Source organism: Chelonoidis abingdonii, chromosome 8, assembly GCF_003597395.2.
Source record: "Chelonoidis abingdonii isolate Lonesome George chromosome 8, CheloAbing_2.0, whole genome shotgun sequence".
Classification (NCBI taxonomy): Eukaryota; Metazoa; Chordata; order Testudines; family Testudinidae; genus Chelonoidis; species Chelonoidis abingdonii.
The window spans coordinates 88,577,780-88,605,350 of NC_133776.1; the positions used below are offsets into that span (position 1 = coordinate 88,577,780).

The window sequence follows — 27,571 nt, forward strand, 5'->3', positions numbered from 1 at the left end:
CAGCAATGGCTAGTTCAGAATATTATTGATAACTCTTCAGATAAATGGTGGTTTTATATTTGTTTAACTTTTTGCAGCTGAGCGTCATTAACGAAAGAAGCTGTTTTGGGAACGTTGCTCCTTCCTTGCCATCCCTTTTAACAATTCAGTACACTGCATCATAGCTTGATTGGGGAAAAAATACCCCACCCAAGTACGAGCAAAATGGTGACTGCCTTTGGTATTAATAAGCTCTGGATAAACCATTTAAATATTTGCATTTCTGTTTGTTGCTCCCATCTCATTTGCTTTTCGGTCAGCAAAATAAGAAATCCTTCTGAGAAACAGGAAGACAATGATTATTAAACATGCGGCACAACGATGCAGCCATGCTCAATGCGGTTTATCGGGGGAGTATTTAATAAAGGACACAGTGTAAAAGAGTTTCCTTGCCGAAGGATGTTCTCTGTGTAGTTTTTGCCAGCACAAAAGTTCTTTAAATTTCGTTTGGACCAAATCCTGAAATCCTCAGGATTTTACACTCTGTTTTTCTTGGTCCTCACTTGAGCAAAAGTCCTCTGGGGGTCAAACTTGAACACTGGAATTGCTTTATTGAGTCTGACCAGCAGTCAGGAAGTTCACTATGCTGTCTTTGATGTTGGCCAGAACTGCCCAAAAAAGGGGCAAGCAATCGCATAGCGTGGTCATGGGCAAGTTTCTTCCCAACCTGCAGGCAGTTAGCAATTGACTTTTGTTGGGAGGGATAGCTCAGTGGTTTGAGCATTGGCCTGCTAAACCCAGGCTTGTGAGTTCAATCCCTGAGGGGGCCACTTAGGGATCTGGGGCAAAAATCAGTCCTTTTAGTGAAGGCAGGGTGCTGGACTCAATGATCTTCCAAGGTCCCTTCCAGTTCTAGGAGATAGATATATCTCCAATTATATTATATTATATTCCTTAGGATTTATTTTTATCTTGTCCAATGTAATTGTGGCTGTTCCTATTGTCCATATAAATGTCTAAACTCTGCTAAGCTTTTGGAGTGAAATGAGGAAGAGCTAGGGGCCCAATCATGCCCAGCGCCTCCCAGAACCAGGTCTAGAAGGGACTCCCTCTTCTGTGCAGAAAAGGTCATCTGCCTCCATGGCAGCATGAGATCTGAGGAGCATTGTCTGAGCAGCAGATTGCACTGGCTGGCCTGGGAAGGAGTGGGCATTGGCGGGTGGGAGGAAATACACATTGATGCCTCCATTTAAGGTAGAGGTTTCAGGAAAACCTCCTCCTTCCGGCTAGGGAAGACACAGCTGAGTGACTCCACTGGAGTCTCAGTGCCGGGTGGTAGGGAGGGGCCAGGGGCTAGCTAACAAAGGCCAGCGCAGTGGTATGGAGCCTTCTCACGAATGACTCTGGTCTCCTGTGTCTCCTAGGGCACAGCTAGGAAATATGGGTCTCTTAGGAGCTGGACCCACCACCTGTTTTGCACCATTGCCAATACTATTCCACTGATGGAACATATCGGGAAGGAGATTCTAGTGGAGAAATCTCCATGGAGTTTTATTCCCTCTGGTTTTCCTACAGAAGGGGAAAATCTGACCCCAAGGAAACCTAGGGATTTGTCCCTTTATTTTTATTGAGCAATGTCTATAAAGACCTTATTGACTGCAATGGCAGAGTTGTCTGTGTAACCCAGAGTCAAGGATCGGGCCCTTTATCATGCACCAAGCCACTCCAAATGCTAATGAAAGAAATAAGTGAAGTCACTGGCTCTGGATGATCTGATCAGATAGATGTCAGCATGAAGAGCAGACACACACTATGAAAGTATCAAAAACCTAGCTCAGCAGAACTGAGCAAGTGTGAAAGAAGGTTAGGTCACCTTGAAAAATGTCCCCCAAAATGTGCCTTTGCATTTGGTGTTGGAATCTGCATCTTCTCTAAGGCGTCTTTCATCTTCTGCAGATCCAGTACAACTGCTTTGGATTCTTCAGAGGAGCATAATACCTGGCCAAAGCCAAAACCAAGACACGTCATACTGCCACCCTCATCAAATGAGGTAGTGTACACACAGCCTCTATATTTTGCTTGATTATCCTTGGGATCTGTATGTAGCCTGGTTCTACCTGCCGGGCTCCAAAGACTGGCCGCTTGGTGTTTATGCTGAGATACAAGACAATGTCTTTCCAGTTTTTATAGCATTTAAGGCCATAAGGGACCACCCAATCATCTAGTCTGGCCTTGGATCACAAATTACTAAGCCCCACCCAGCTTTCCCAATAACTAGACTAAAGTATTAAAGCCCTCTGGAGACTAAACTATTGTGTGCTATAAGCAGAGAACAGGAGGTGCTAAGGTGCCCCAGTGCCTGATGCCTCTACAATGGCAAAGAATTGATCTGGTGAGAGACCCAGATGTTTTGCCATTTTATATACACTGATGGGGTTTATTTTCCCTGCAGAGATCCAGTGTAAATGATGTCTCGCCAGCAGAGAGCAACACTGGAGTACGTACAACAGACAACTGGCAGCTGTCTGAAAAAGGTGAGGGTTTTTGTCGTTGTTTCAACAATATGACATTTATTATGCAGCACGGAAGACATCTAGGTACAAAGCATTGCTTGGTGTGTATGATGAAGGGCAGTTCTTGCCTCAGCACATAGGAATGGGTTTCCTGAAACACAAAAAACATTAACCCTCTAGCACATTATGTCAAAGACAGGAAGCAGGGAGAGAAACCCTCTGATTAAAACTTTTTTGGATCCCCCAGTGTGTCATATGTTGCCTGTTTGGCTTGTAAACTTGTCAGGGTTAGGACCTGTCTTCTGTCTCTTTTACAGCAATAAGCACACTGTCTGTTAGTACATCACAAATAGTGCATATGAATAATATTGAAACTGAGTCAAAGCTGTGCCAGCAGTGCTGCTTACCTTGCTCACAGGGACAAACTAGACCTGGGTGGGGTTTTTGCCTTTTTTGTTTTTGAAACTTCAAAATTTGAGGGCGGGGGGAAAGAGAGGAGAGGGAATGCTGGCCACTTCTCCAAAATTTTCTCCTTTTCTTTTTGATCAGCTGTAGCACAAACCTTCTGGTGAGGTGTTGTGAGCTCTTGGAGTAGGCTGTGAATGTTTGTTTTTGTAGGTCATGAAGTACCTCTGTCGCCTGCCAAGCTCGCAGAAGAGGATATGGTTCAGTCCAGTTATTCTTCTGGGGTGGAGGTTCCTGATGTGCTCAGTGGCACCCCAGCAATGCACAGTGTTCCCCCCAAAGACACTAATATTGCCAGCAAGATACCAGTCAAGAGGAAAGCAAGCAAAGGCCTGTTTAGGTCAGAAACTCTTGTGAATCACACAGAGCAGACTGAGGACAGTGATGCAAAGAGAGAGTCACTTAAAAGCTCAAAATTACTGTCTGGAGAGGAAGACAACAATCTGGTTCTGAAGCAAGGAGCTAACTATACCATATCTTCCATGAGTAATAAAGATGAGGAAATCGGCCTAGATCGTGAACAGTTCAAGAACCTGAGGAACTTTTGGGAGAAAGGTGCAGATACTGCAGGTAATGTTTCAGAGGAGCCCTTTGAAAAGCCCAGTGTGGTAGGGTCAAATGGGAGACCGTTCACATTGAGTCGCTCTCTTTCTGTACAATCTAATCAAAGTCAAAATGGTGAAGAAAAGTCCAATGTCTCCATGAAAACCAGAATTCCCTATAAAAGAACAGTGACCTTGTCATCTAGTGAAGATGAACCATGCTACGTAGCCCATTCAAGAAAGGGATCAGCCTCCTCTATGGCCAGGTCTACATATGGCAAGAGCAAAGGGGCCGTGGTTACTAGAAATAATTCATTGACTGAAAGTAATGGGAGACAGGAGGAGGAGAGAAAGACACAACGCTGCTTGAGGAGATCCAAGCTGCCTGTGCGAGTGCCTTCAATCAAAATAGAATCGCCCACGAAAGAGGGGCCCAGCAGCACATTTGAACCAGAAACGCCTGCAGATGAGTATGTCATGCCTGAAGAAAGCAGGCGCAAGGTGGATTCATTGGCGAGTAGGATTCAGATATTGATAGAACCTGTACATTCAGACAGTGATAGTGATAGGGATAAAAGGTCTGATTTGGGCATTCAAGAAAACATGGAAACTAATGGAGAGCTCCCTGAGGCTAAGACACATGAGCCTGCAGACAACCTACGGTCCGAGGAACCAGCCATGGAGAGAGAAGCAATTCAAGGAACTGACTCAGCTATATTCTCAGGTATTGAACTCCACCTGCATCCCCTATGAAGTCCTAACAAGTAGGGTTTTTTCTACTTCCCTGCATATTCTCTTCCCTAAGGCCCTTTCCCCCCCCTTTACTTCCTGCATAAAGTTTTAGTGCTTGTGGAATGTGCCAGGATAACAGCTTTGGAGACTGACAAGTCCTCTGTTTGGCCACAGGTTTGTTGTAGAATGGGCAATAGTACTGAACAATTTCCTCACATCACCCCACCAATGGACCTAATCTCTGATTTGGAGTTACCTAATCTGTGGAGGAGGACAGTTCAGTCTGTCTGCTCACTCCACTCTCTCTCTCTCTGGAGGCTGCCATCAGAGAGATTTTACCTAGAGATTTCATGTTAATTTGGTACATGCATGTCCTTTGGGTTTATTACAGGAAACTTTTTTTTTGTTCTTCCCATTGAAGTGTTGCTATAAATATCAGACACCAGAATGCCTAATTTGGTGCAGTGGTTATTTGAATTTTTTGCTTTGGTGACCTTTCCATCAGGAATTGAATTGAGGCCCCAAACTGTGTTCAGATAGTAATGACTTTTGGGCATTTCTCAGGCCTCCAAGATTTTATCCACAATTAAACTTGTGCACAAAATTGCAGCCACAACTAATTGCACTGCCATTCTTCATCTCTCTTTGGATTTTTATACCCTGCTCCTCCTCTGGTAATGTTGCTTTGAGATGCCTAACTGCCTGAGGGGTGAGTTTGCCCCCCAGTAGCACCCATTGAGGCATGCAAGCAAAGGGAACTGTGCCAGCATCCAATGGAAGGTGGAAAAACAATACTTGCAATACTGGAGCTGTTTTTTTAAAATGTGGGCTGTCTTCCTGTGGCCAGTGACAGAAGTGGAAGGCTCCAAGTTTCATACGCAATCCTCCTAGCCACATTCTACTTTTATCACAGCCTAGAACAGTACCAAGTTAGGATTTAGTTAAAAACATTTTCTTTAAACTTCCCCTACCCTTATTTTCAAGTCTTGCTGCCATGTCATGACTTCTTCCCTATTTCTCCTGACATAAAAATACTGAGTTGCTATTTCAGTGAATAGAAGTGTTCGATGTAGGTACCAGGCAGTTTTTCAAAGATATATTTACATTTCTTTGTCTACATGTTATCACAGGAATGATCCTGCCAGGTGTTGTGTGGGAAGCTTTGTGCCTGTGATGGTCTATTTTGGTGACTAAATTAATCCTTTAATCGTTTGCCTTTTGCATGATAGAAATACATTTTTGTTTTGGGGGAGATTTTTCAAAGGCCCAAATGGCTGTTAGATGCCTGCCTCCCACTGAAAGTCACTGAAAGTTAGGTGCCTACATTGCCACATGTCCTTTTTAATCTCCTCCTTTATTTAATCCAATTAGTGTCCTAATTATTTAATTAACACACCAACTGTGAGACCCACGTGCCCTAGATCTATTGTTTCTTTTTATTCATTTGCTTATTTTGGTGCTTTGGTTCTTAATTTTATTCCAGAAGACGATGAGGATCAGTCCCCTGTTGCCATGGCTCTGGCACGAGTGAATAGCGTTAATCTAGCCAAGAGCATGGTGAACATTTACACAACCAGTGAGAGTGAGTAATGTCTGTCTTTCCTTTTTGTTTTACATTTTCATAAGCTCATACTTTATGGCCTGGATCTTGCAGCCATTGGGTTCTTGTACGGGGACTAAGCAAAGAATGTTTCGTCATCAAATTAGAAAGCTAATTCACACCCAGCAAACCTCTAACCAAGCTGATGTTCATCTTTTGGCTTGTCATACGTTTTTCTAGGTGAAACCTTGGGAGAGCTTCAGTGAGTTGGTGAAAAGGCTGTGCGTTGGCAGTCCAGTGGCATAATGGGGGTGGGACTATGGCAGAATACAGATCTGCTGGCTGCAGTCCCTGTGTTGGGGGAGGCTGGAAGAGGTGATGCTGCAGCAGGTCCCTCCTACACACTGCACAGCTCAGTTATTTGGCCTTTGCACAGTGGACCAGGATTTCAGCCTCCATTTTAAGATTGCTATGAAGTTTTGTTCAGAGCCATAAGCCCTGAAGGGAGCAAAACCAACTATGTAGTGTTATTATTTTGCAAACAAATTACGTCAAAACAAACCTGGAGGAAGGGTTGGAATCAGCAGCTTATTGTGTTCCAGTTTAGAGGTGAAAATGACTTCTAGGTTTCCATAGTGCTGAGAGAGTGCTTTGGCACTTTGATCATTGTAGCTTGGTAGGATGTATTGGCCTTCATGACTGATCTGTTTTGTGTATGTGTATAATCTTAAAATCAAGCCCATTGTTTTGGAAAGGAATTAGTCATTGGAAAGAAGTTTAAACAAGGATCAAATAGGTTTTATTTAACTTGGCTGATTAAATACTTAGCCCTCTTTTTAACATGGTACACTTTCAAAACTTTTTTATTTTTTTTATTTATTTTTTGTTAATGCCACAGGCTCTTTCCCCTCCCCCCCACCGTTTTTTTAATTTTGAAGTTTAGCTCCTCCCCCTGAGATGTTGCCATATGTTCTAGAAAACCAGCTAGTCAGTGCCAATGCAGTAACTGATTTTTGTTTGCTTTTGTTTTGTTTTAATGTTAATAAGAATCTGTGCAAACCAGGTGTTTGAAGACTGACCAAAATCTCAGGACCAAATTCTGCTCCTAGTTACACCGGTGTAAAGCAGGAGGAACTGAGTAAATTCAGTGGAGTTTCCCTGATTTATATTGGTGTGACTGAACTTGTCGTTAGATGTCCGTGACCAACATCGCTCTTCTGAACAATAATTAAGGAGTGAGATACCTTTTCCCCTCATATCTCATGCAGCCTCAAGATCAAATTAGATGATGATAATATTGAATTTGATAACTTATGATCTGATTCAAGGCCCACTGAAATCTATGGGATTCTTCCCATGGACTTGAGTGGGCTTTGGATCAGGTACCTACATAACTACAAAGAGAAAGTTGGATTTAAAATAAGCATCTGCCTGTCTTTATCAGAAGTATTGGAAGGAGAGCATATACAACTCCTAAATTGTTGGCACAAACACTTTGTGATTTTTTGCAGACAGTGAATACTGCATGCAGTACACTGAGATGAAAATATCAAAATGTTTGTTTGTGTTTACATTGTGTCCTAAATTAACAAGGAGATAAACTGTTGTTCAGACTGAAGACCGTGAGTGACACAGTTCTTTAGGTTATTATTCAAATTAAATTAGCCACTAGAGGGAGTTTACGTATTCCGACAAATATAATGAAAACCCATTGAAAATAGTTCAGAAAAGTTAGCTAAAAAGTATTTCAGGGATACAATTCAACTTATAGGGCTAAATTCAGATGTGAAGTAAGTGGGTAGAACTTGAGTAACCTTTCAACATCATTTCCCTAGGTCATCCCAAGCCCTATGTACAGTTAATGGAAACTTGGGTCTGTCTTCATTATGTTTTCCTGCCTCAGCCCCTTGGACAACTTATTGCCTTTTTTCCCCTTTGTGCCTACAGCGTACAATAAGCCGCAAATGATAACTCACCAACTTCTTGAGCCTGAACGAACCAAAGAGCTGAGCAGATCCACCCCTGTCCTTCTATCTGAGGTAGGGGTCTGCATGTAGCCCAAGCTCCTCCACCTTTAACATGAATCACATCTACTGAGAACCAAATACATGGTTACAAATGCTCTTTTTAAGTGTTGATTAAACCATAAACTCTGGAGATGACCACTTGGAGCACTCGCAGGGCCAGCCTTACAGGTGCGCGACCGCCCAGGGTGCTGTGGTCAGTGGGGCACTGTGGTCAAGGAGCAGGGCAGGCCTGGGGTGCGAGGCTGCAGAAGGGAGCTTGGGGCAATGGGGTGAGGAAGGCAGCGAGTGCCGGGTGGGGAGCCTCTGGAGGCAGTGAGGACTGGGGGAGTAGAGTGGGGAGGCAGTGAGGACTGAGGGGGAGGCAGTGGGGCCCTGGGGTGCCAAAACACAAGTTTGCTCAGGGTGCCATTTTCCCTAAAGCCAGCCCTGAATAATTCTAAACTATGCCTTAGGCTTGGGAAGTTGAATCAAAAATCCTTTTTAACAGAAATAGCCCTGAAGGGTACCCAGGACTTCTCCCCTTGGTCATTTTCCCCCAAGGTGTAACATTGTGGTGATCCCGTCAGCAAGGGAGATTGCATGCAGCTCCATTGGTTGTCAGTTAATGATGATCTTTCAGTTGGTCCGAAGGAATATCTCTGAGGAGACTCCCTGCATTACATTCCTTTTAAACCTTCTTCTAACCTGCATCTGTCTCTAATGGGAGTCTGCTGAGCTATTGGTTTTTCTGCGTAGTGCTTCAGAGGGCTCATACCACAGTGTTTAAAGATGCTTGTTACTTTCTGCACAGACGGAATCGGACACTGCTTCAGAAATCAGCTTCCAGTTTAACAAACACAGAAAGACTCCTAGCATTGGCAGCCACTCCTCTGACATGGCATCAGTCTCTTCGGTAGGTACTTAATGGGCTTATCGTGCTAAAAAGAGGTTTGCGGTAGGATGCAGTGACGCTGCATTTAGTTCTGGTGCTATGGCACCTGGAGTCTCCCATTATTTCTGGGCATTTATGTTACTGTGAAGTGGAGGATTACTGTAATTGTAGTTTCTTTTTAGTATTTGTTATAGTTTGTGTTTAGAAGCCCCTTCCAAGATCAAGGTCCCATTATGCTAGGTGTTATGCAAACACAGAATAAGAAAAACAAAACTCTACTCCAAGCTATTTACAGTTTAGAGAAAATTAACCATGCAGTGAGAAAGGAAGGCTTGTTACCCCGGTTTTATGGCGAGAGAACTGAGGCACAGATTAAGTGACTTGCTCATGGACACACGAGACATACGTGACTGAGCTAGGAACCAAACTCAGATTTCCTGAGTCCCGGTCCAGTTCCCCAACAGTAAGACCATCTTTCCACTGCCAACAAATTGGAGGGAGTTCAGAGAAGCACAACAAAAATGGGACTAAGGCAAATGATCTGAGGGAAGATTACATGATCTAAATATGTTTAGCTAGGTGAAGAGAGGAGTATGGGGGAGGTATGTTGGGTGGGAATTTTTGAAGACTGCCCTAGTGAGTTCAGGAACTTTCAATAGGTCTTGTGTGTCTAATTCACTAAGGTGCTTTAGAAAATCCAACTCTAAACTCTCTGCTGGGGTAAGCCAGTGCAGCACTTTATAAGGGCAGTGAATTTGGCTCCCAAAACTGAGAGGAAATATTTAGGGGATTCCTGAGGGGTAATGGAATGAAGTCAAGAAGGGAGAAAGGGGAGGCTGAATAGCAGGGAAAACTCCCTATAAATGGGAGTGAAATATTGCCCAGGGGATGTTGTGAAGGTTAATGACTTGCTTTGTATCCTGCAATGCCATCAACATATGGCTTCAATGAATCGAAATAATTGCTGTAATGGAACTTACTCTTTGCTTGTATGTTATTTCTGCCTAATCACCTGCTCCTATTGAAGGCGATGGGGTGGGCCGGTTTTTTTGAAAATGGAGGCCCAATGCCAGTGATCAATTGCACAGCTGTGTTTGAGTGCAGAAGACTCTGTAGGTGTCTAGTTATCCATTTCTCTGTGCAGATGCACAATTTGTACGTGCAGTCCTGGCAACCAGGTACACAAAGGAATGTATCTCATGGAACATCAGCTCCTCAGGGCAGGGGTTTGTCTGCCTCTTTTTTTTTTTTTTTGGTACAGCACCATGCACATTGAGAGTGCTCCAACAATATAGTAACAATGGGGCTAATCCTGAGGTTCTTGCTCAGTTTTTCATCAGTCCTTTCTCAGGTAGGGCATTCTCTGGCATCCGTGGGAATCAACCTGAATAAAAACTATGTAACAATTGAGTAAGGAACTTTGGGATTTGGCCCAATAATTATAAATGTATGTATAATGAGTTCTGATAGTCTCAATTTATTTCTGTTCTGAAAAATCCAGTGGTGATATTGGGTTAGAATAACATAGATGTTCTGATATGTGTGCTGGGATAAAATGGCTCATTCAGTCTACTGTGGCCAGGCAACCCAGCTACCCAATTCTTAGAGCACTTTGAGATCTCGGGATGAGAAAAATTCTGTCATTTGGTGAATTCAGACGTCCAGTATTTCCATAGCACAGCCCTGAAAGAGTATTCCCATCTATGCCTGGCCTGCACTCCACAAGGGATTGATCCCACCGCCATTACCCACATGAATTGCGTCTGTGTTATGTTGGTACCCATGAGCCAGCTAAGATCCAGTGCAGAGGTTTTTGCAGAGTGTTTTGCTGTGAATATACTTTAATTGTTGCCTTTTCCCAACATCACGAGGCTGCCTGTCTTATTAGCACTAACCTCACTCTTCTGCCCGGACAGGTAAGTGGTAGCGTTCTCAGCGTCTACAGTGGTGATTTTGGGAGCGTGGATGCACAAGGGACTGTTCAGTTTGCTCTGGATTATGATGAGAAAAACCGAGAATTCCAGATTTATGTTTCCCAATGCAAGGACCTGGCTGTGGTGGATGAGAAGAAAGGCAGATCTGACCCGTGAGTGAGGCTTATTTGTTTTGGTTTTATTTAGAAATTGCCTGATCACTTGCCCTAGGGGATACTTGCTTTACCTGTTCAATACATTTCTAAACAGAAAACATTAGTTTCCTCCCTCCCTCCCTCTTCCAGATTTCTGTTGTTGGCTTGGCAGTACTGCTTTACTGGCTTCCAGCCTTGCACTAACTGGAATCAATAAGGGATTTGCCACTGATTTAAATTTGAATGGGATTTTGAAACTTCAGGCCCTGGTCATGACAGGGTCTGAGCACCTGGAAATCCTATTGAAGACAATAGGGGATGTTGGTGCCAATGTTCCCTCTAATTTTTTTACATACATATTCAGAATGAATTTTATTATGTGCACCAATATGGCAGTGATGTGTGATGGGGGTGGGGCTGAAGGGTTTGGAGTGTGGGAGGGGGCTTAGGGCTGGAGAAGAGGATTGAAGTGCGGCGTAGGGTGACGGCTCTGGCTGGGAGTGCGGTCTCTGGGGTGGGGTGAGGGGTTTGGGGTGCAGGCTGCCCCAGGGCTGTGGTGGGGAGAGAGCACTCCCTTGAGCCCTCTCTCACCACAGCAGCTCTGAGGCAGGGACTGGGGGCAAGACACCTCTCCCCATCTGCTTGATAGCCTGCTGTGCAGCCGCACAGCTTGGAGAGAGCTTAGATGGGTGCATGATACTGCTTATGCACAGACACTTGTTTATTTTGATTCCTTGAGACCTTTGACATGTAGTGGCAAAACCACCATCACAACATTGTAAACACACTTTTGTGGATGTCCGTGATTCTCCATCATGTGAAGCTGAAAAGGATAACGTCCCTTTTAGCTTTGTAGGAGCTTCAGTGGAATGTCTTCTAGATTCTACTCCATAGGACAAAACCCACAATACAATTGGAGGCAAGGGGGAAATTTTTAAGAAACACTTTTGGTGTGATGCACAAGTAATACTCTGCTGTAGCAAATTTTGAACCCAGAAATGTGTCCGTTCCTTCTGGTGTACAGGTGCCCCATACACTGAAAGGAAATATATCTATCTGCATATGTGGCCCCATCACCGTAGTATCTGAATAACTTGCAAACATTAATAAATTTTCCTGTGAGGCGAGGAGAATTATAATCTCCATTTCACTGATGGGGAGCTGGAGCACAGAGATGGAATGACTTCACCAGGAGTTTGAAGCAGAGCTGGGAATTGAACCCAGGTTTGTTAATCCAGTACCCTATCCATGTGATCATCCTGTTGCCCAAGCAATAACACGCACATTTTCCCCACATCTATGTGCCATAATCCTGACCTGGAGATGATTACTTCTGAGAGTGAAAGGGTAGTTCCTTTCTCAGGCAAATTCCAAACACTGTATTGGCATTGCAAGCTAGACAGGCATTGCCAAAGCACAAAACGTTCAGCAGACATCCCATCCCTCACCTTGGGCCTGCTGCAGATCAATACAGATAATAGAGCATTTGTCCAGGATGAAATTTAAGAGTATGTTTGGGGTTTATTCTCCTGTGTCCATTTTGTGCCTTATCAATCCTTGGCCTCTCTGTGGAGAATACCTAAAAAAGAGCACTTCGGTCCTAATTGTACTGGTGGTGGTTCTGATGTGGATGCTTCTCGACTAGCAATTTGATTGTTTCAGACAGTGGTAGCTTCTGATTACCACCAACACAGTTCGGACTCAAACATGACAGGCTCAGTCCCCTTGGGACATCCCATCTCCTCCTCTCTTATTTCACCCTTGCACAATGTCACTGCGATCTTGCACGTACAGATATCCTATGGTATGACAGCTGATCCATTACCCCATTTACTGTTACAGAAAATGGTCTCTAGTGCTTTCTAAATCATTACCAGTTTTACATATTGGCTGGGGAGCCACCTGCTTCTGGTTTCATTAGAGTTCATCCATCTCCACTGAACGGTTAATAACTTCACGCAGAAACCAAGTAAATATTCTAACAGGTTTCTTAGTTTTGTTTCCAGATTGTTAACTTCAGGTCTTTTGTTAGCATAAATTCCATGTAACTGTTCAGAAATCTCCCATGTTTGTTGCAGCATGGCAGTGTGGAATGTTACTCAGCTGGAGTTCTCTCTTTCCAGGTATGTCAAAACTTACCTGCTCCCAGACAAAGCTAGAATGGGCAAGAGAAAAACCTCAGTGAAGAAGAGAACAGTGAATCCCATTTACAACGAAGTGTTAAGAGTAAGAACATTTTTTGAAAAGAGCTTTATTGTAGCACACCTGGAACTCACTAGCAACACTCAGGTCTAATCCTTAGAAGTGCTGAGTACTTGCAAGCCCCTGTTGACTTTACTCAGAATTGTGGGTAGTCCTAACCGTTTTGGATCTGGCCTCAAGCTTGGTGTCCCCTTCAGTGTCACCCAGCCTTCCTCTAAGCAGGTTAGTTCCATGACTGAGAAGATAGCCCAGCCACCATGCTCAGTCATGCTTTGACTTCTAGGGTGAGGCTGCCAGCAATGATACTATATTGGGTTTTGTGATGTGGCCAGATAACTAGAAAGAGCGGGGCCTATACAGCTCACAAAAGCAACATTAGATAAAACTCTGTGTGCATTCTGGTGACCGTTAGTCCTTTATAAATGGTAACTACTGAAGTGTCACATCCCCTTTTATGAGGTGAGTTTTTATTATTAAACCCTCATGGACTGAGGAAATTAAGTTTGGTTAAGTGACTTGACCAAGACCACAGAGTGAGACCTGTCAAAATCGTAATAAGCACTCAAGTGGTCACTCAGGGAACAGAAAACTGCTTATCCAGTGGCCAGTATATCTCCCTTCTACTACTCTGCTGTTCCCAAATGGCCTGGGTCCACCACAACAAGTACTGTAGTGCAACTGAATACCCACTTCGTCAGATGAATGTGCATACCCACTTCGTCACATTCATCTGACGAAGTGGGTATTCACCCATGAAAGCTCATGATCCAAAACGTCTGTTAGTCTATAAGGTGCCACAGGATTCTCTGCTGCTTTTAAGTCATTAGCTGTCAGTCCTGTGTGACCATTAGCCCAGGCTATCAAACAGCCTCTCTTCATGTCACCTAATCATTTCCCTGCTATTGCAGGAGCCTCAGGCACTGGTGCATCTTGGTCCTTCCTATTCTCTGCCTGTGGCACATAATAGACTAGTCTCGTGTGGACTATAACATTTTGGTCTCATTTCAGTTGTTGGGTTTTGTGCGGGGTGCTGGGTGGTGCTATTGGCCTCTGATATACAGGAAAGCAGACTAGATGATCTGTTGGTTCCCTTCTGCCCTTAACACTGGCAGCTTAGCAAAGGACCCTGCTCATGTGTAGGTCCTGGCTTGGAGGAAGCTTGTGCTAGTGACCCTAGTGCCATCAGTAATGTGTTGGGGTGCCACTGTTCCCACTGCATAAATAGGTCTGGGGTCCTCCAAAATATCAAGGGACTTGTGCATGAGGGTTTTACAGACCCCAAAGCCTGGGGAGGAGCTGGGTGAGGAAGGAGAAGGGGTGGCTTCCGGATAACTGCAGATCTTTTGGAAAAATCAGTGGCTGGTATCCAGCCCTGTTTGGGTTACACTTTTGAGGCTCTTTGCAAGAACAAGAAACTACAAATTTACTTTAAACAAATGCAAAAAAAAGTGGAGATTAGCTAAAACCTTTCCTTAATCCTCAAATGAGAGATTTGAGATATTGCCAACCCTCATGACTTTATCATGATTCTTAGGATAATTTGGTAGGTTTCTTAAAGCCACAGCTACTGGACGCCTGTGATAACATGAGAATCTCTGCTTTCTCTTAAAGGCAAAAAACTCTAGTGTTCCTGGTTGCGAAGGAAAATTTGAAAATGTAAATCATAAAGGTTGTAAAAGCAGAGGGCCAATGAGAAGACCCCCATATGTATTCTCTGTACAAATCTCATGGGTTTTAAAGCTAATCTTATGTTTATTGAGAGGGTTGACTGTTTAGGGTTGGCAATACTGGGGACTAGAAGAGGGAGTTTTAATGAGTTCTGAGAGCCCTATGACAAGCTGTGCCTGAGCTATTTATTTCCTCTATCCTGCACCGGCTACCCTTCATAACATGGGAATATGCAGCGTTCACCACTATGATCTTACTGATGAGAGCTTGAAGGATTAATTAAAATTAAAATTAAAATTAAAAAATCCTTTTTAATAATTCCTATAAATGTATTGGGGTATCTTTCTAAAAACAGAAGTCATTGTTTCCCTGCTCCCAGAAAAAGGCATTAGCAATATCTGAATGGAGTATGAAGCAGCGCAAAGCTAGGCTGACATGAGATTCATAATTTTCCAAAGAAGTGGGGGCCCAATCCTTTGAAATAAGCACTGAGCTGGTTTCTTTTTTGGTTTGTTTTCCATAGGTTCGTTCTTTTTTGGGCTGAACTGAGACAGGTTATTACTTTGTGTTTGCAATGATGAAAAATTAGGTCTATCTTAAAATTATATTTAATCTTCAGACAAAAGCAAAATACTTTGAACAGTCCAACCCTCTTTTTCTCCGCTAGTATAAAATAGAGAAAATGGTGTTGCTGATCCAAAAATTAAATCTTTCCGTGTGGCACAATGACCCACTGGGACGTAACAGCTTCTTGGGAGAGATAGAAATAGACCTAGCCAGCTGGGATTGGAGCAACAAGAAACTCAACTGGTACATGCTGAAGCCACGGGTAAGTATGTCTCAGCTAGTATCCTATTAAATTTGTTAATTATGCTTGAGAGTTTCTGATCTTTAACATTTTGATAAAATATTCTGAACTCGATATCTTAAGTAACAGCTTGTCAAAATGGCACAGCACCAATGAAAGGGCACAGCTCTCCACCTGGAAATGGGGCCTTTGGGGCTGGAGTGGGGCATCAGTTGCAAAGTTACTGTAACTGCCCAATGTAAACGTGGGATCTATTAGTGCTTCATCTGATCTCTAACTGCTGCAGTAGAATGAGAGCAGAGAGGCAAGACCCAAACCACATGACAATTTCTACGTCAAAGGCAACAGTTTACATTGCACCTGGAAATTAATCAGAAGGCGGTCCAGGCAAAGCAAAAAGTGTCATTCTGTTTCTGTTTTCTTCAGATGCTGCATGGAGGACAAGGTTATAGAACATTTCGATGCTACAGCCTCTTTCCTTATATAACTAGGCATTGCAACACAACTGACAGTCAGATAACTTGGGTGTCAAGTGACAATTGACTTGTTGGTGCCTCCATGTTGAGATGCCCAGTTTGAGATCCCTTTCAAGAGGCCTGATTTTCAGAAAGTAATGAGCAGGTTGCCTCTGAAAAATCAAGCCCCTTGAATGTGTCTCAAGCTGGATTCATAAAATCACTGAGGCTTTGCTTCCTCACTTTATCTGTCAGAACCCAAAGGCCCCAAACTGGTTTGTGAAGAGCCCTCCCCTGAGAACAGACTGCCTCAGGCATGAATACCTAGGACAATCTGTATGAACATCCCTACTGATCTTAAATGGTGCCATGTATTTTGTGGTAATACAAGTGCATGGTTAGCCTATCCTGGATCTTTCTCTTTCAGAGCCTTTCTGCTGTTAATGGTGTGGATCATCGAGGTGTGATGAATCTGTCTATTAAATATGTCCCACCAGGAAGCTTAGGTAAATATATATTTAATACAGTAAGAAGAATTATTGCCTGTGCCTAGAGGGCATGCAGCTTGTAACTCAGTCTATTTAAGGCCTCATTAAAGGATAATCTCATTAACACAAGAGATGGTCTTTGTGATTTGCATGAATGAAGAACCACAGGTTGTGTATGGTTTGTGCTTTAATCAACTCTTTGCTGTTCATTGCTCAGCTCTGGGTTAGACAGGAGCTTGGTCTCACTCAGTGCACTCTGCCCACTGTTTTAAGACAGCAGTGCTGGCAAGTCCTGAATGGAGCCCTGTTTAGACTTCCTCCACCATGGGGACTGGTAGCTGCAACATGGGGTGTTATAGAGGGAAAGGGGATGGAAATCGTTCTGTGTTAGTCTTGGGTGGAGATGAACTCCCAGGACAGGGGCACTTGCAGACTAAAGCATTGGGCAGTGGCTCTGTAACAAAAGGAAACATTCATTAGCCAGGGGACTACAGTCTGCCTGGACCTCAAAGGAAATCTTTCTCTGAAGGGGGAAGAGAGGGTGTGGGTAGAACAGATTTAGAATGAAATGAGCGGAAAAGAGGATAGCAGAAGAGTACATGGGTATGTTCTATCTCCCCTCAATAATGCAGATCAGGCATCTACTCTCTTCCATGCTGCAGAGACGTTTTCAGTCCTGCCAGTGCCTCTGAGCACATACTGTCTCCACCTCCCAAGCTGCTACACAGCCAGACTGTCCTGATAAAATAGTTCTTCTGGGAGTATGGCACCTTCTGTTGGCCCATGAGAGGAAGTGCTGTGTCTTGTGTCTCTTAGTAGGAGCATTTCACTGGGACAAACAAGCTGATAAGCAGCTGTACACCAACACAGCTGGTATCTAGCCGCTCTGTGTTGTGGGAAGTAGGGGCAGAGTTGGGCCCTGGATCCACCCCTTCACACTTTAGTGAAGGAAGCTGCTCCTCTGCTTGCTGACTGCTATTAGAACTTGATTGAAAACTTTTCTATTTTCTGAAATGGCAGGTCCAAAGAATCCTTCATCTGGGGAAGTTCATATCTGGGTCAAAGACAGCAAGGACCTCCCACAGTTGCGCCCTTCTGGAGTTGACTCCTTTGTGAAATGGTAATTGTATGAGCTTTTTCCCATATATATAAGTGAGGAAGATCTTAGTTTAGATGCAGGGCTCACATACACACTTTCCTGGAGACATATTTTTGGAGCTGTGTTTCCTCTAATGGTCATACCTAGCAGTGCATCTCTGGACTATAAATAGCCGCATGCTATCTCGTGTGCAGTGCTCTGTTCTCTGTGATCATCTGGAGTGAATTGCCTTTTGTTGTTCACCATAGGGCAAATCCAGAAGTCCTTACTCTGGGAAAATTCCCACTGAAATCAATGGGAGTTTTGCCTACGTGAGGATTGAGTAAAAATGGAGGGAGGACCTCAGGGTCTGACCTTGTGCGTTCAGGTGAAATTGAGAATTGTGTATCAAAGGACATGTTCACGCACATGGCACGTGGCACAGGGAGGTAAGGGAGGCTTGTCTTTGTATGTTCCTTTTTGTGTGAAAGATTGATATACCTAAGCTGTGTGGCTGCACCACTCTAATCATCACCTAAGTACAGAACCATAGTTTCAGTCTTGGTCTCAGCAAAACCTGTTCTAGTTTATAAAGGCAGCTGAGATGAGTGAAGTGGGTGTCTTTTTTTGGTTTTGTTTTGTTTTTTTGATTTGTTTTGTTGTTGTTGTTTTGTGTTTTCAGGGGGTCATGTTGGATAGTCAACTGAACATGAGCTCCAGTGCAGTTCTGTGGCCAAAAGGGCTAATGTGATCCTTGGATGTATAAACAGGGGAATGTAGAGTAGAAGAAGAGAGATTGTATTTACCTCTGTATTTGGCACTGGTGAGAGTTCAGAGAAGACCCCTGAGAATGATTAAAGGATTAGAAAACCTGCCTTGTGGTGAAAGATTCAAGGAGCTCAATCTATTTATCTTAATAAAGAGAAGGCTAAGGGGTGACTTGATTACAGAATATAAGTACTTCTGTGGGGAACAGAAATTTGATAATAGAGGGCTTTTCAGTCTGTAATGAGATCCAGTGGTTGGAAGTTGAATATAGACTAATTTAGACATGAAATAAGTTGCAATTTTTAACAGTGAAGGTAACTAACCATTGGAACAACTTAACAAAGATTGTAGTGGATTCTATGCCATTGCCATTGGCAATTTTAAAATTAAGATGAGATGTTTTTTCTGAAAGATATGCTCTATTTCAAACACAACCATGGGACTTGAAACCGTAACTAATACAGGGAAGTTCTCTGGTCTGTGTTACGCAGGAGGCTAGATTAGATAATCACAGTGGTCCCCTGTGAGCTTAACAGTCTATGAATCTATTAAATATGTCTAAAATATTGTCGGATTTTCAAATTTTATCTGTTTTATGGAAAACATTTCTTGACATTTCCCTTCAAACCATTCTGACAAGATCTAGTCTATGGGCTATGGTTACAGTTGGGGCCAGCGGCGGCTCCAGGCACCAGCACTCCAAGCACGTGCCTGGGGTGGTGAGCCACAGGGGGCACCCTGCCAGTCCCTGCGAGGACGGCAGTCAGGCCACCTTCGGCGGCTTGCCTGCGGGAGGTCTGCCAGTCTCACTGATTTGGTGGCAATTCGGCGGCGGGTACGCCGAAGCCACGGGACCGGGGACCTCCCACAGGCAAGCCGCCGAAGGCTGCCTGACTGCCGTGCTTGGGGCGGCAAATATCTAGAGCTGCCTCTGGTTGGGGCCAGTTGTAGCCCTGGGATAAGTGAGTGTTGGGACATGTAGTGGGCCCCAGGTAAGGTTGGAGTTAGAGCTGATAGTGGTTCTCAAGCCAGGGTTACAATTGGAAAAAGTTGGAGTAGCCAGGGTAGTAGTTAAATGTGTTGTGACCAGTGCTGGCCTTGAGCTATAGGGTGAGCATTGCAGCCTGCAGAGTTCTCTGGACTAAGGTTAGGCCTGGAGCTGTTAGTACCTGCGATGAATGGTTATCATGGGAACTGGTGGTAGTTGCTGGGTTAGGGTTTGACTTGGGGCCTAATTCAAGATCCTGGGTTAGGGCAAAGCTTGGGGGCCTAAGCTATGGTTTGACTGTGGGGAGGAGTGAGGGCACAAACTAAGTTTAATGTTGTTGTACAGGATTTCTGTTTCTGAAATATGTTTAAGGTTGGAGCCTGTAAGTGGCCTTCATGTAAGGTTAGGGGTACTGTAGACTGAGTAGAGTTAGGGATAGGGCTGGTTGAGGACCCCAGACTAGATTTAAGGTTTGAAATCGTAAGTGTCATTCAACTAGGGATTGGTCCTCTAGGTTCATGGTGGATAGGGCACTTTGGATGTGGATGTGAGTTGCCATTAAGGGACTCGGGCAAATATTTGAGCTGATGTGGATTGGAGTGCTGCCAAAACAATTTTAAGTGTTTTCTATAGAGCCCTGGCTCCCAAATAAAAGTGATTACACAGAACTTTACCTTGCTTTTTTCTTAATGAAAGATTTTTAGCGTACTTGTTGGGGGAGACAAATGGGAGCAAATGAGTGTTAAAATCCCAAACAAGATGAGAAATAGAAGAAAATCAAATATATTATTTTTAAAATTTCATGAATTTAAGTGCAATGTCATAATTTTTTTTAGATTAAATAATGACTTTTGAATGGTTGAAGGTAGCACTGCTGGAATGGTAAAGATATCAAATGGGGGTTACAGTTGAGGAAAGGGTTAGAGTTTGGGGTCAGCAATGGGGACAGCAGAGGGCCTCATGCTAGGGTTAAAGTTAGGACTTTCAGGGCTTGCCCAGTTACGGTTAGGCCAGAAAAGAGCCCTTGGTTACGATAAGGATTAGGAATGGGGTAGGCAATGGCTCCAGGGCTAGGGTTAGTGGAGCCAGCAGAGAGCCCCTGGCTAATGTTAGGATAGGTGGCAGAGGGCTCAGGCTTGGTTTAAGGTTGGGATCCGTGGGGCTTGCCTGTTTACAGTTAGGTTTGAGGCTCGCAGAGGGCTCCAGGGCTAAGGTTAGGGCTGGCAGAGGGCTGTTGTGACAATTGGGCCTATAGATTTATGCTAATTTGTGAGTTCAACCGTGAACAATGAGTGAAAGTTCATGAAGTGTCACAATAACCTACAACAACAAATGTTGTTGATAGAGTTTGCAAAAGGAAGACAGACTGACTAACTGCTCCAAACAAAAAGGCATACTGATATAACTCAAGGACTGTGTTATGCTTGGTAAACAAGACCATGTGCGATCAAAATTGATGCATTAGAAATTAGGCCTAATTGGTGGACAAAATAGTGAAAGGATGGGCTATTCCTTTGGGGGGGTGAGGATCCTTTTTAAAAAAAAATTTTGGAAGGAAAAATTGGCTACTGGAGTGAACTTCAGCATCATGCCTGCCACCCGCACCATTTCCTGGGAACCCAGGCCCTCTTTATTCTAATACTAAGAGTTATCCTGACCAGATTGGGTCAGACAGAGGAAGAAAAATCACATCCTCACCTCTGCTGGCTTCAGCTAAATCCAGAATACCAACTGCAACATGAGACTTTGTCCCCCTTCTTTCTGTTCTTTTCCTTCCCCACCTTGTTCTCATTCCTGTGTCTCTCTTCTTCTGTCTGATAAGAGTCTGGCTTAGTCAGCTAAGACTATATATTTTGCAACACTGCTGCAAGCCTGTGAGCAAAAAGAAGCTTGATGCTGGTACAAGTTTGCCAATCTCAAAATTGCTGGTAAGACTGTTGTGGCAGGTTCAGTCACAGAGACCCCCTTGGGACTATCACCTGATGTGCTGAAATTACCTCTGAGCTAGTTTTCCCTGCCAGCTTGGGACTCCAGAACCCTGCCTTGTTGAGCCAGACACGCTAGCCTGCTGCAACACAGACCCAGGTCTGGTCCATGCCCCCAAGACTGCAGACTTGAACCAAAAACTGCTCAGCAAGTTACCTGTCTCCAGCACCCAGACACCCAGTTCCCAATGGGGTCCAAATCCATTTTACTCCGTATAAGGCTTATACAGGGTAAACTCATAAATTTTCCACCCTCTATAACACTGACAGAGAGAGATGCACAGCTGTTTGCTCCCCCCCCAGGTATTAATCACTTAGTGTGGGTTAATTAATAAACAAAAGTGATTTTCTTAAGTATAAAAAGTAGGATTTAAGTGGCTTCAAGTAATAACAGACAGAACAAAGTAAGTCACCAAGCAAAATAAAACAAAATGTGCCAGTCTGTGCCTAATACATTTAAGAAACTGTTTACAGGTAAATCTCACCCCCAGAGATGTTCCAATAAGCTTCTTTCACAGCTAGACTCCTTCCTCGTCTGGGCCCAGTCCTGTCCCTGGTACAGTCCTTGTCGGTTCCAGCAGGCACCTTAGGTGAAAAGCAGGGGGTTTCTCATGAGTGGGACCCCCCCCCCTTGTTCTGCTTCAACCCCTTTTATAGCTTTGGCCCAAGGGGATCCCCACCCTTCTTTCTAAATGGAAAAGCACCAGGTTTAAAATGGATTACAGTATCCTGTGGCAGGGTCACATATCCTGTGAGACCTTGTTCTTCCAGGGCTGGCCCACACATACCCAGGGAGGTTTGCAAGTAAACAGAGCCATTTACAACCAATTGTCTGGGTCAATGGGAGCCGTCAAGGTTTTAAACCACCATTAGTGGCCCACGCTTTGCATAATTACAATAGGACTTCAGAGTTATACTTAATATTTCTAGCTTCGGATACAAGAATGATACATAAAAATATGATGAACACCCTCAGTAGTTTATATAAGCTTTGTAATGATGCCTTACAAGACACCTTTTGCATAAAGCATATTCCAATTACGTCGTATTTACGTTCCTACACATATTTCCATAAAACCTTATGGAGTGCAACTTCACAACTGTGTGCTGTGCCTGTTTTGTTTTGTTTTGTTTTCTTTGTTTTTCCACCTAAGAGGTTGCAAGAGTCAGTGCTGGAAACAGAAGCTACATTTTCTATCTTTGCTGTTCTTTTTGTTTCTCCTCTTTTTCCTTCATCTTGTTTTTTCTTCTAGGAAACAGGATCAGACTTTAATAACAGCAATGACTGCTCCAGCCCATGTCTACTAACTTCTTTTCCCCAAAAAGGACAGTTACCATCTAAGAGACTAAGGAGGCTACTACTCCTAAAATCTCTCTAGCTAAAGGGAACAAGAGATGGTGTTAAAGTGAAAGCCTTATTTAATACTTTACATTTCAGAAGCTTTAACTGTTTTTCTTCTTTTCTGTATCTTTAATAAAGGATTTTTAAAGGTGGGCTTGCCATGATACTGAGCAGGCTGAGGTTTCTCTATCCCAAACCTTGTTTAATGTTGGATAGTGACAAGGTCTTCAACACCTTTTGACCCTTTGGGCCCATATGTTCCACCTAAATTAATACAACAAGGCCCTGGGCTAGGATTAGGGATGGGGCCAGCAGAGGGCCCTGGGCTCAGGTTACAGTTGGGGCTGTAAATCTTGCTAGTCTAGGGCCAGGGGTGGGGACTGTATGACTCACTGGGCCAGAGTTGGAGCTAGTAGGGCTTGCTGACCTATTAGATGTGGAGCTGGTAGGGCTTGCCAGACTAGGATTAGAGTTTGGGGCTGGTTGGGCTCTCGGGGATATGGTTTGGGTTTGCATAGGTAGCGTTTTCCAGGCTCGGGTTTGGATTAGAGCCATTGGGACTGGGATTGGAAGAGATATGTGGTCTAGGGTTGTGGTTGTGGCGGGAAGAAGGCCCAGCCTAGGGTAGGGCTGTGGCCAGTGGGGGTCCTCTAACCAGGCTAAGGTTTGTGCTGGTAGGTTTCACCATGCTAGGTGTAGGGTTGGGGCCAGTATCTGTTTGTTTTTGGATAGAGGCCAGTAATTGTACCAATGCTGTTATTGGGTGTATTTCTTGTAGGAATCCCTCGTTTTGTGTTAGGGTTGGATCCTGTAGGACTTTCAGTCTTGTTTAGAATTTGTGCTGAGATGTGGTCCAGAACTATTATTAGGATTGCTGCTGGATTATTAAGTATCACAGTAGTTGAGGTCTTGTGCTAATGTCCGTTCAAGACATGGTTTTATTTAAAAAAATCAAATTTATTTTTTATAACCATAAAATGAAAATGGATAATTTTTATAAATGCTCACCAAATCTTTACTAAAACCATCAAATTTTAAAATAGAGAAAATTCTTCATGTAAACTTTCACTTTTAAGATGGAATCTTATGATCAAAAAGTCTTCCATTTAAAACTTTTGACTGTTCCAGTGTCTCTAGAGAATAGTTGTTAAATTGAGACAAAATTTCCCCTAAGCTCACAATTGAGGAGTCTGTGGACCCAGAAATTTGGTTCAGATCCATCCTTACCAAAAATAAAACCAGAAAATAGTTTAAAAATGTGTTTTTCTGCATTACATGATGTATTTTTTTCTCCTCACTAAGCTACGTGCTTCCAGACACCAGTAAGAAGAGTTACCAGAAGACCAGAGTTATTAAAAGAGACCCAAACCCTGTTTTTAATCACACTATTGTGTACGATGGGTTCCACACAGAAGATCTGAAAGATGCCTGTGTTGAGCTGACTGTGTGGGATCATGAAAAACTAACCAATCACTTCCTCGGAGGGATCAGGCTGGGCCTTGGGACAGGTAATTGGATCCTTATTTGAGTCAGTAGATTTTTATTTATTTATTTTTTTAAAACTAAATTTTGTTGATTATTGTCATCGCTCTACTAAGCCATAGAACATGATGGGGTCTTCCAGGTCAGCTTCATGTAGGAGGAGACATCAGTGATGAGTGTGGCTGTATTCAAAGTGTAATTTGAATTTACATGCACTCACCAGTCCTGGGTCAGAGGTGGTCAGAAATGACATGATGGCAAACCCCTCTTTCAGGAATCTCAGCCCAGACACCAATATCCCTTCCAGTGTTCTCATGGGCTAAAGTGGGATGGCCCTGCTCCCACAGGGTGGAAGGGTGGGGGAGTTGCAGAGAGCTTGTCCTGCACTCACCCTGATGCAGTAACTTCTGTTGCAAGGGGCTGGCTGGGCTCTGCTCCAACATTCTGAGCATGTGCCAGGCTCTGAGAGGGGCCAGGAAAGATCCATGGGGAGGCAGTCGTGGTCTCAGAGCAAGGAGCAAATTAGAGCACAGGAGGAGGGGAAGCAGGTTGCAATGCCTGGAGCAGGGAGTCAACCAGCCAGCTCTGCAAGACAGGAGTCATTTCAACCAGGACAGGGGGTTTTATAGATGAAAGCAGGACAGTCCTGCAAAAGCTGGGACTGTTGCGAGGTCTGCACTAATACCTGGATCCTAGGAAGCAACTCTACCCCAAGAACTGGCTCTACTTCTGTTTGCAACAGCTCCTCCAAATAAAGTGCAGCACTTCTCCATTATCTGAATAGAGCTTGCACATTAAGAAAAAACTTGTGTATCAGCACCACTGGCTAACTTCTTCTATAACAATATATTGAAATTTACAAGTGAGACCAATAATGAATACCTTGCAATGGTGTTGGATACACACTGGGTACTCATGGTGCACAGACAGTGCTGAGACTATGATAGCTGGAAATAAAGCACAAAATGGAAAAGTGTAGTCTGCTGGACATAAATATTATTAGATTTATTTGGATCACAGTAGTGCCGACAACCCCCCACTGAGATTGGCAGCCCACTGTGCTAGGTGCTGTATAAACATATTAAGAGACAGTCTCTGTCTCAAGTTTACAGTCTACAGTCCAATTCAGGCAGGCACTTAGACATGTGCCCAACTTCAAGTGTGTTATTTTGGCAGGATTACGACTCTTAAAGTCAGGGACTTGCTGATGTATTCTGCCAATGTGGCTCCTAAATAGACCAGATAGACAAGGATTGAGATATAGCTGATGTCCATGTTTCTGTACCAAGATTTCTATATGAACGTCCATTAGAAATTGTGTTTTCTGACACAGTGCTTCGCTGCCCTTCGCTTGGATAGTTGTCCTTTGTTGCCTCTTCACTTCAAATTCCATCTTACTCCCCCCCCCCCAACAGCCCTTTTCAGGGGGCGATCTTCATAGAATCTGACAAATAAATGGCTGGAAGGGACCTTAAGAGCCATCAGTCCAGCCCCCTGCTCTGAAGTAGGACTAGACCATCCCTGACAGGTGGTTGTCCAACAGATTCTAAAAAAACTTCCAGTGTTGGGGATTCTACGGCCTCCCTTGGAAGTGTACACCAGAGCTTAACTGCCCACTCTGTTAGGTTGTTGTTTTTTCCCAGTGCCAAGTAGAGTGGGACAATTACCTCCTGTATCTTACATATGACACTCCTGTTCATATGCCCCAGAATGACATTAGCCTTTTTTTTTTTAACTTCATCACACTGTTGACTCGTATTCAATTTGTGATCCATTATAATCCCCAGATCCTTTTTCAGCAGCATAGCCAGCTAGCAGCTAGTCCCCATTTTGTAATTGTGCATTTGTCTGGGGGGTTTCCTTCCTAAGTGAAGTATTTTACACTTATCTTTATTGAACTTATCCTGTTGATTTCAGAAAGATTCTTCTAATTTGTCAAGGTCACTTTGAATTCTAATCCTGTTCTCCAAAGTGGTTATGGCTCCTCACAGCTTGATGTCATCTGCATATTTTATAAGCCTACTCTCTACTCTATTATCCAAGTCATCTTGCCTTTAACACACATAGTTGACCTAAAAAAATGTTGCCTCCTAATGCAGAGATTATAATCAACATTATTGATGCTAAATAAATGAATTCCATTCTGTTAATCTGTTCTGTGCCTTTTTCTGGTGGTGCTCATTGTGGGTTAGCTTGCAGCATGTCCCACATTTAGGCCTTGGCAGATTTTATTTTTCTACATTAAACTGTTAAAGTGCAACAAGTATAACTCACAAAGGACTCTAAACTGCATTCATTTATTATTAGACCATGAAATTGTTACAGGAGGCCTTGCTGAGAGGGAAGAGGCAGAGGAAATTTCAGTGGGTTGTAATACAGGATGAACAGTTCCCCAGGGGTTGTTTTGGAAAACATTTGTAGCAGTTGGAAGATCTTCCTCTCAGACCTACTTAACAGTGGGACTTGCCAGCACACCTTCTGTTTTCTGTCTCCTAACATGTCACCAAGAGTGTTATGAAGTTCCCAACTGTGAAATAGCAGCTACAACAAGCTAATAAACAATTTCTAAAAATACCACATTCAGGATTCACTGTTGTCAATATGATATGGTTCAAATTCAGACATTTCTCTGGTTGGCAGTGTTATAGAATCATAGAAGTATAGGACTGGAAGGGATCTCAAGAAGTCATCTGGTCCATTTCAACCCCACCCGTATTCTGAGGCAGGACCAAGTATATTTAGACTGTCCCTGACAGTCATATGTCTAACTTTGTTTTTAAAAACCTCTAGTGACGAGGGCTCCACAATCTCCCTTGATAACCTGTTCCAGTACTTAAATATCCTTATAGTTAGACATTTTTCTTACTCGCTAACCTAAATCTCCCTTGCTGCAGATTAAGCCCATTCCATCTGTCAAGGTTCTTTCCCCACTCTGAACTTTAGGGTACAAATGTGGGGACCTGCATGGACACTTCTAAGCCTAATTACTAGCTTAGCTCTGGTATACTGCCACCACCCAGAATTCCAGTGTCTGGGGCACTCTCTGTTCCCCCAAAACTTTGTCCCCTCCCTGGGTTGCCTTGAGGGACTTCACCAATTCCCTGGTGAACACAGATCCAAACCCCTTGGATCTTAAAACAAGGAGAAATTTACCATCCCCCCTCCCTTCCCCCACCAATCCTTGGTGAGTCCAGATCCAGTCCCCTTGGATCTTAAAACAAGGAAACATCAATCAGGTTCTTAAAAAGAAAGCTTTTAATTAAAGAAAGAAAAGGTAAAAATTATCTCTGTAAAATCAGGATGGGAAATGCTTTACAGGGTAATCAGATTCCTACAGACCAGAGGGACCCCCCCTGCACTAGCCTTAGGTTCAAAGTTACAGCAAATAGAGGTAAAATCCTTCAAGCAAAAATAAACATTTACAAGTTGAGAAAAAACAAAATTAAAACTAATCCTCCTTGCCTGGCTACTTACAAGTTTGAAACATGAGAGACTGATTCAGAAAGATTTGGAGAGCCTGGATGGACGTCTGGTCCCTCTTAGTCCCAAGAGCAAACAGCAATAACACAA

General features: G+C 43.5%; 1 protein-coding gene and 1 long non-coding RNA gene across 2 annotated transcripts in view; both read left to right on the forward strand.

Moving 5' to 3' along the window:
* The window catches only part of LOC142047211 (uncharacterized), a 190,810-nt gene that overhangs the window by 70,945 nt on the left and 92,294 nt on the right, over positions 1 to 27,571 (forward strand). The gene's annotated exons all lie outside the window — the stretch shown is intronic.
* The window catches only part of LOC116829400 (synaptotagmin-like protein 2), a 68,685-nt gene that overhangs the window by 32,062 nt on the left and 9,052 nt on the right, over positions 1 to 27,571 (forward strand). Inside the window, exons 5-16 of the mRNA XM_075068820.1 lie at positions 1,936 to 2,029; positions 2,432 to 2,519; positions 3,120 to 4,223; positions 5,715 to 5,813; positions 7,719 to 7,810; positions 8,589 to 8,690; positions 10,586 to 10,755; positions 12,861 to 12,963; positions 15,275 to 15,436; positions 16,298 to 16,376; positions 17,379 to 17,478; positions 23,822 to 24,027. Of these exons, the coding sequence (XP_074924921.1) occupies positions 1,936 to 2,029; positions 2,432 to 2,519; positions 3,120 to 4,223; positions 5,715 to 5,813; positions 7,719 to 7,810; positions 8,589 to 8,690; positions 10,586 to 10,755; positions 12,861 to 12,963; positions 15,275 to 15,436; positions 16,298 to 16,376; positions 17,379 to 17,478; positions 23,822 to 24,027 (2,399 nt within the window). The remainder of the gene's footprint in view (positions 1 to 1,935; positions 2,030 to 2,431; positions 2,520 to 3,119; positions 4,224 to 5,714; positions 5,814 to 7,718; positions 7,811 to 8,588; positions 8,691 to 10,585; positions 10,756 to 12,860; positions 12,964 to 15,274; positions 15,437 to 16,297; positions 16,377 to 17,378; positions 17,479 to 23,821; positions 24,028 to 27,571) is intronic.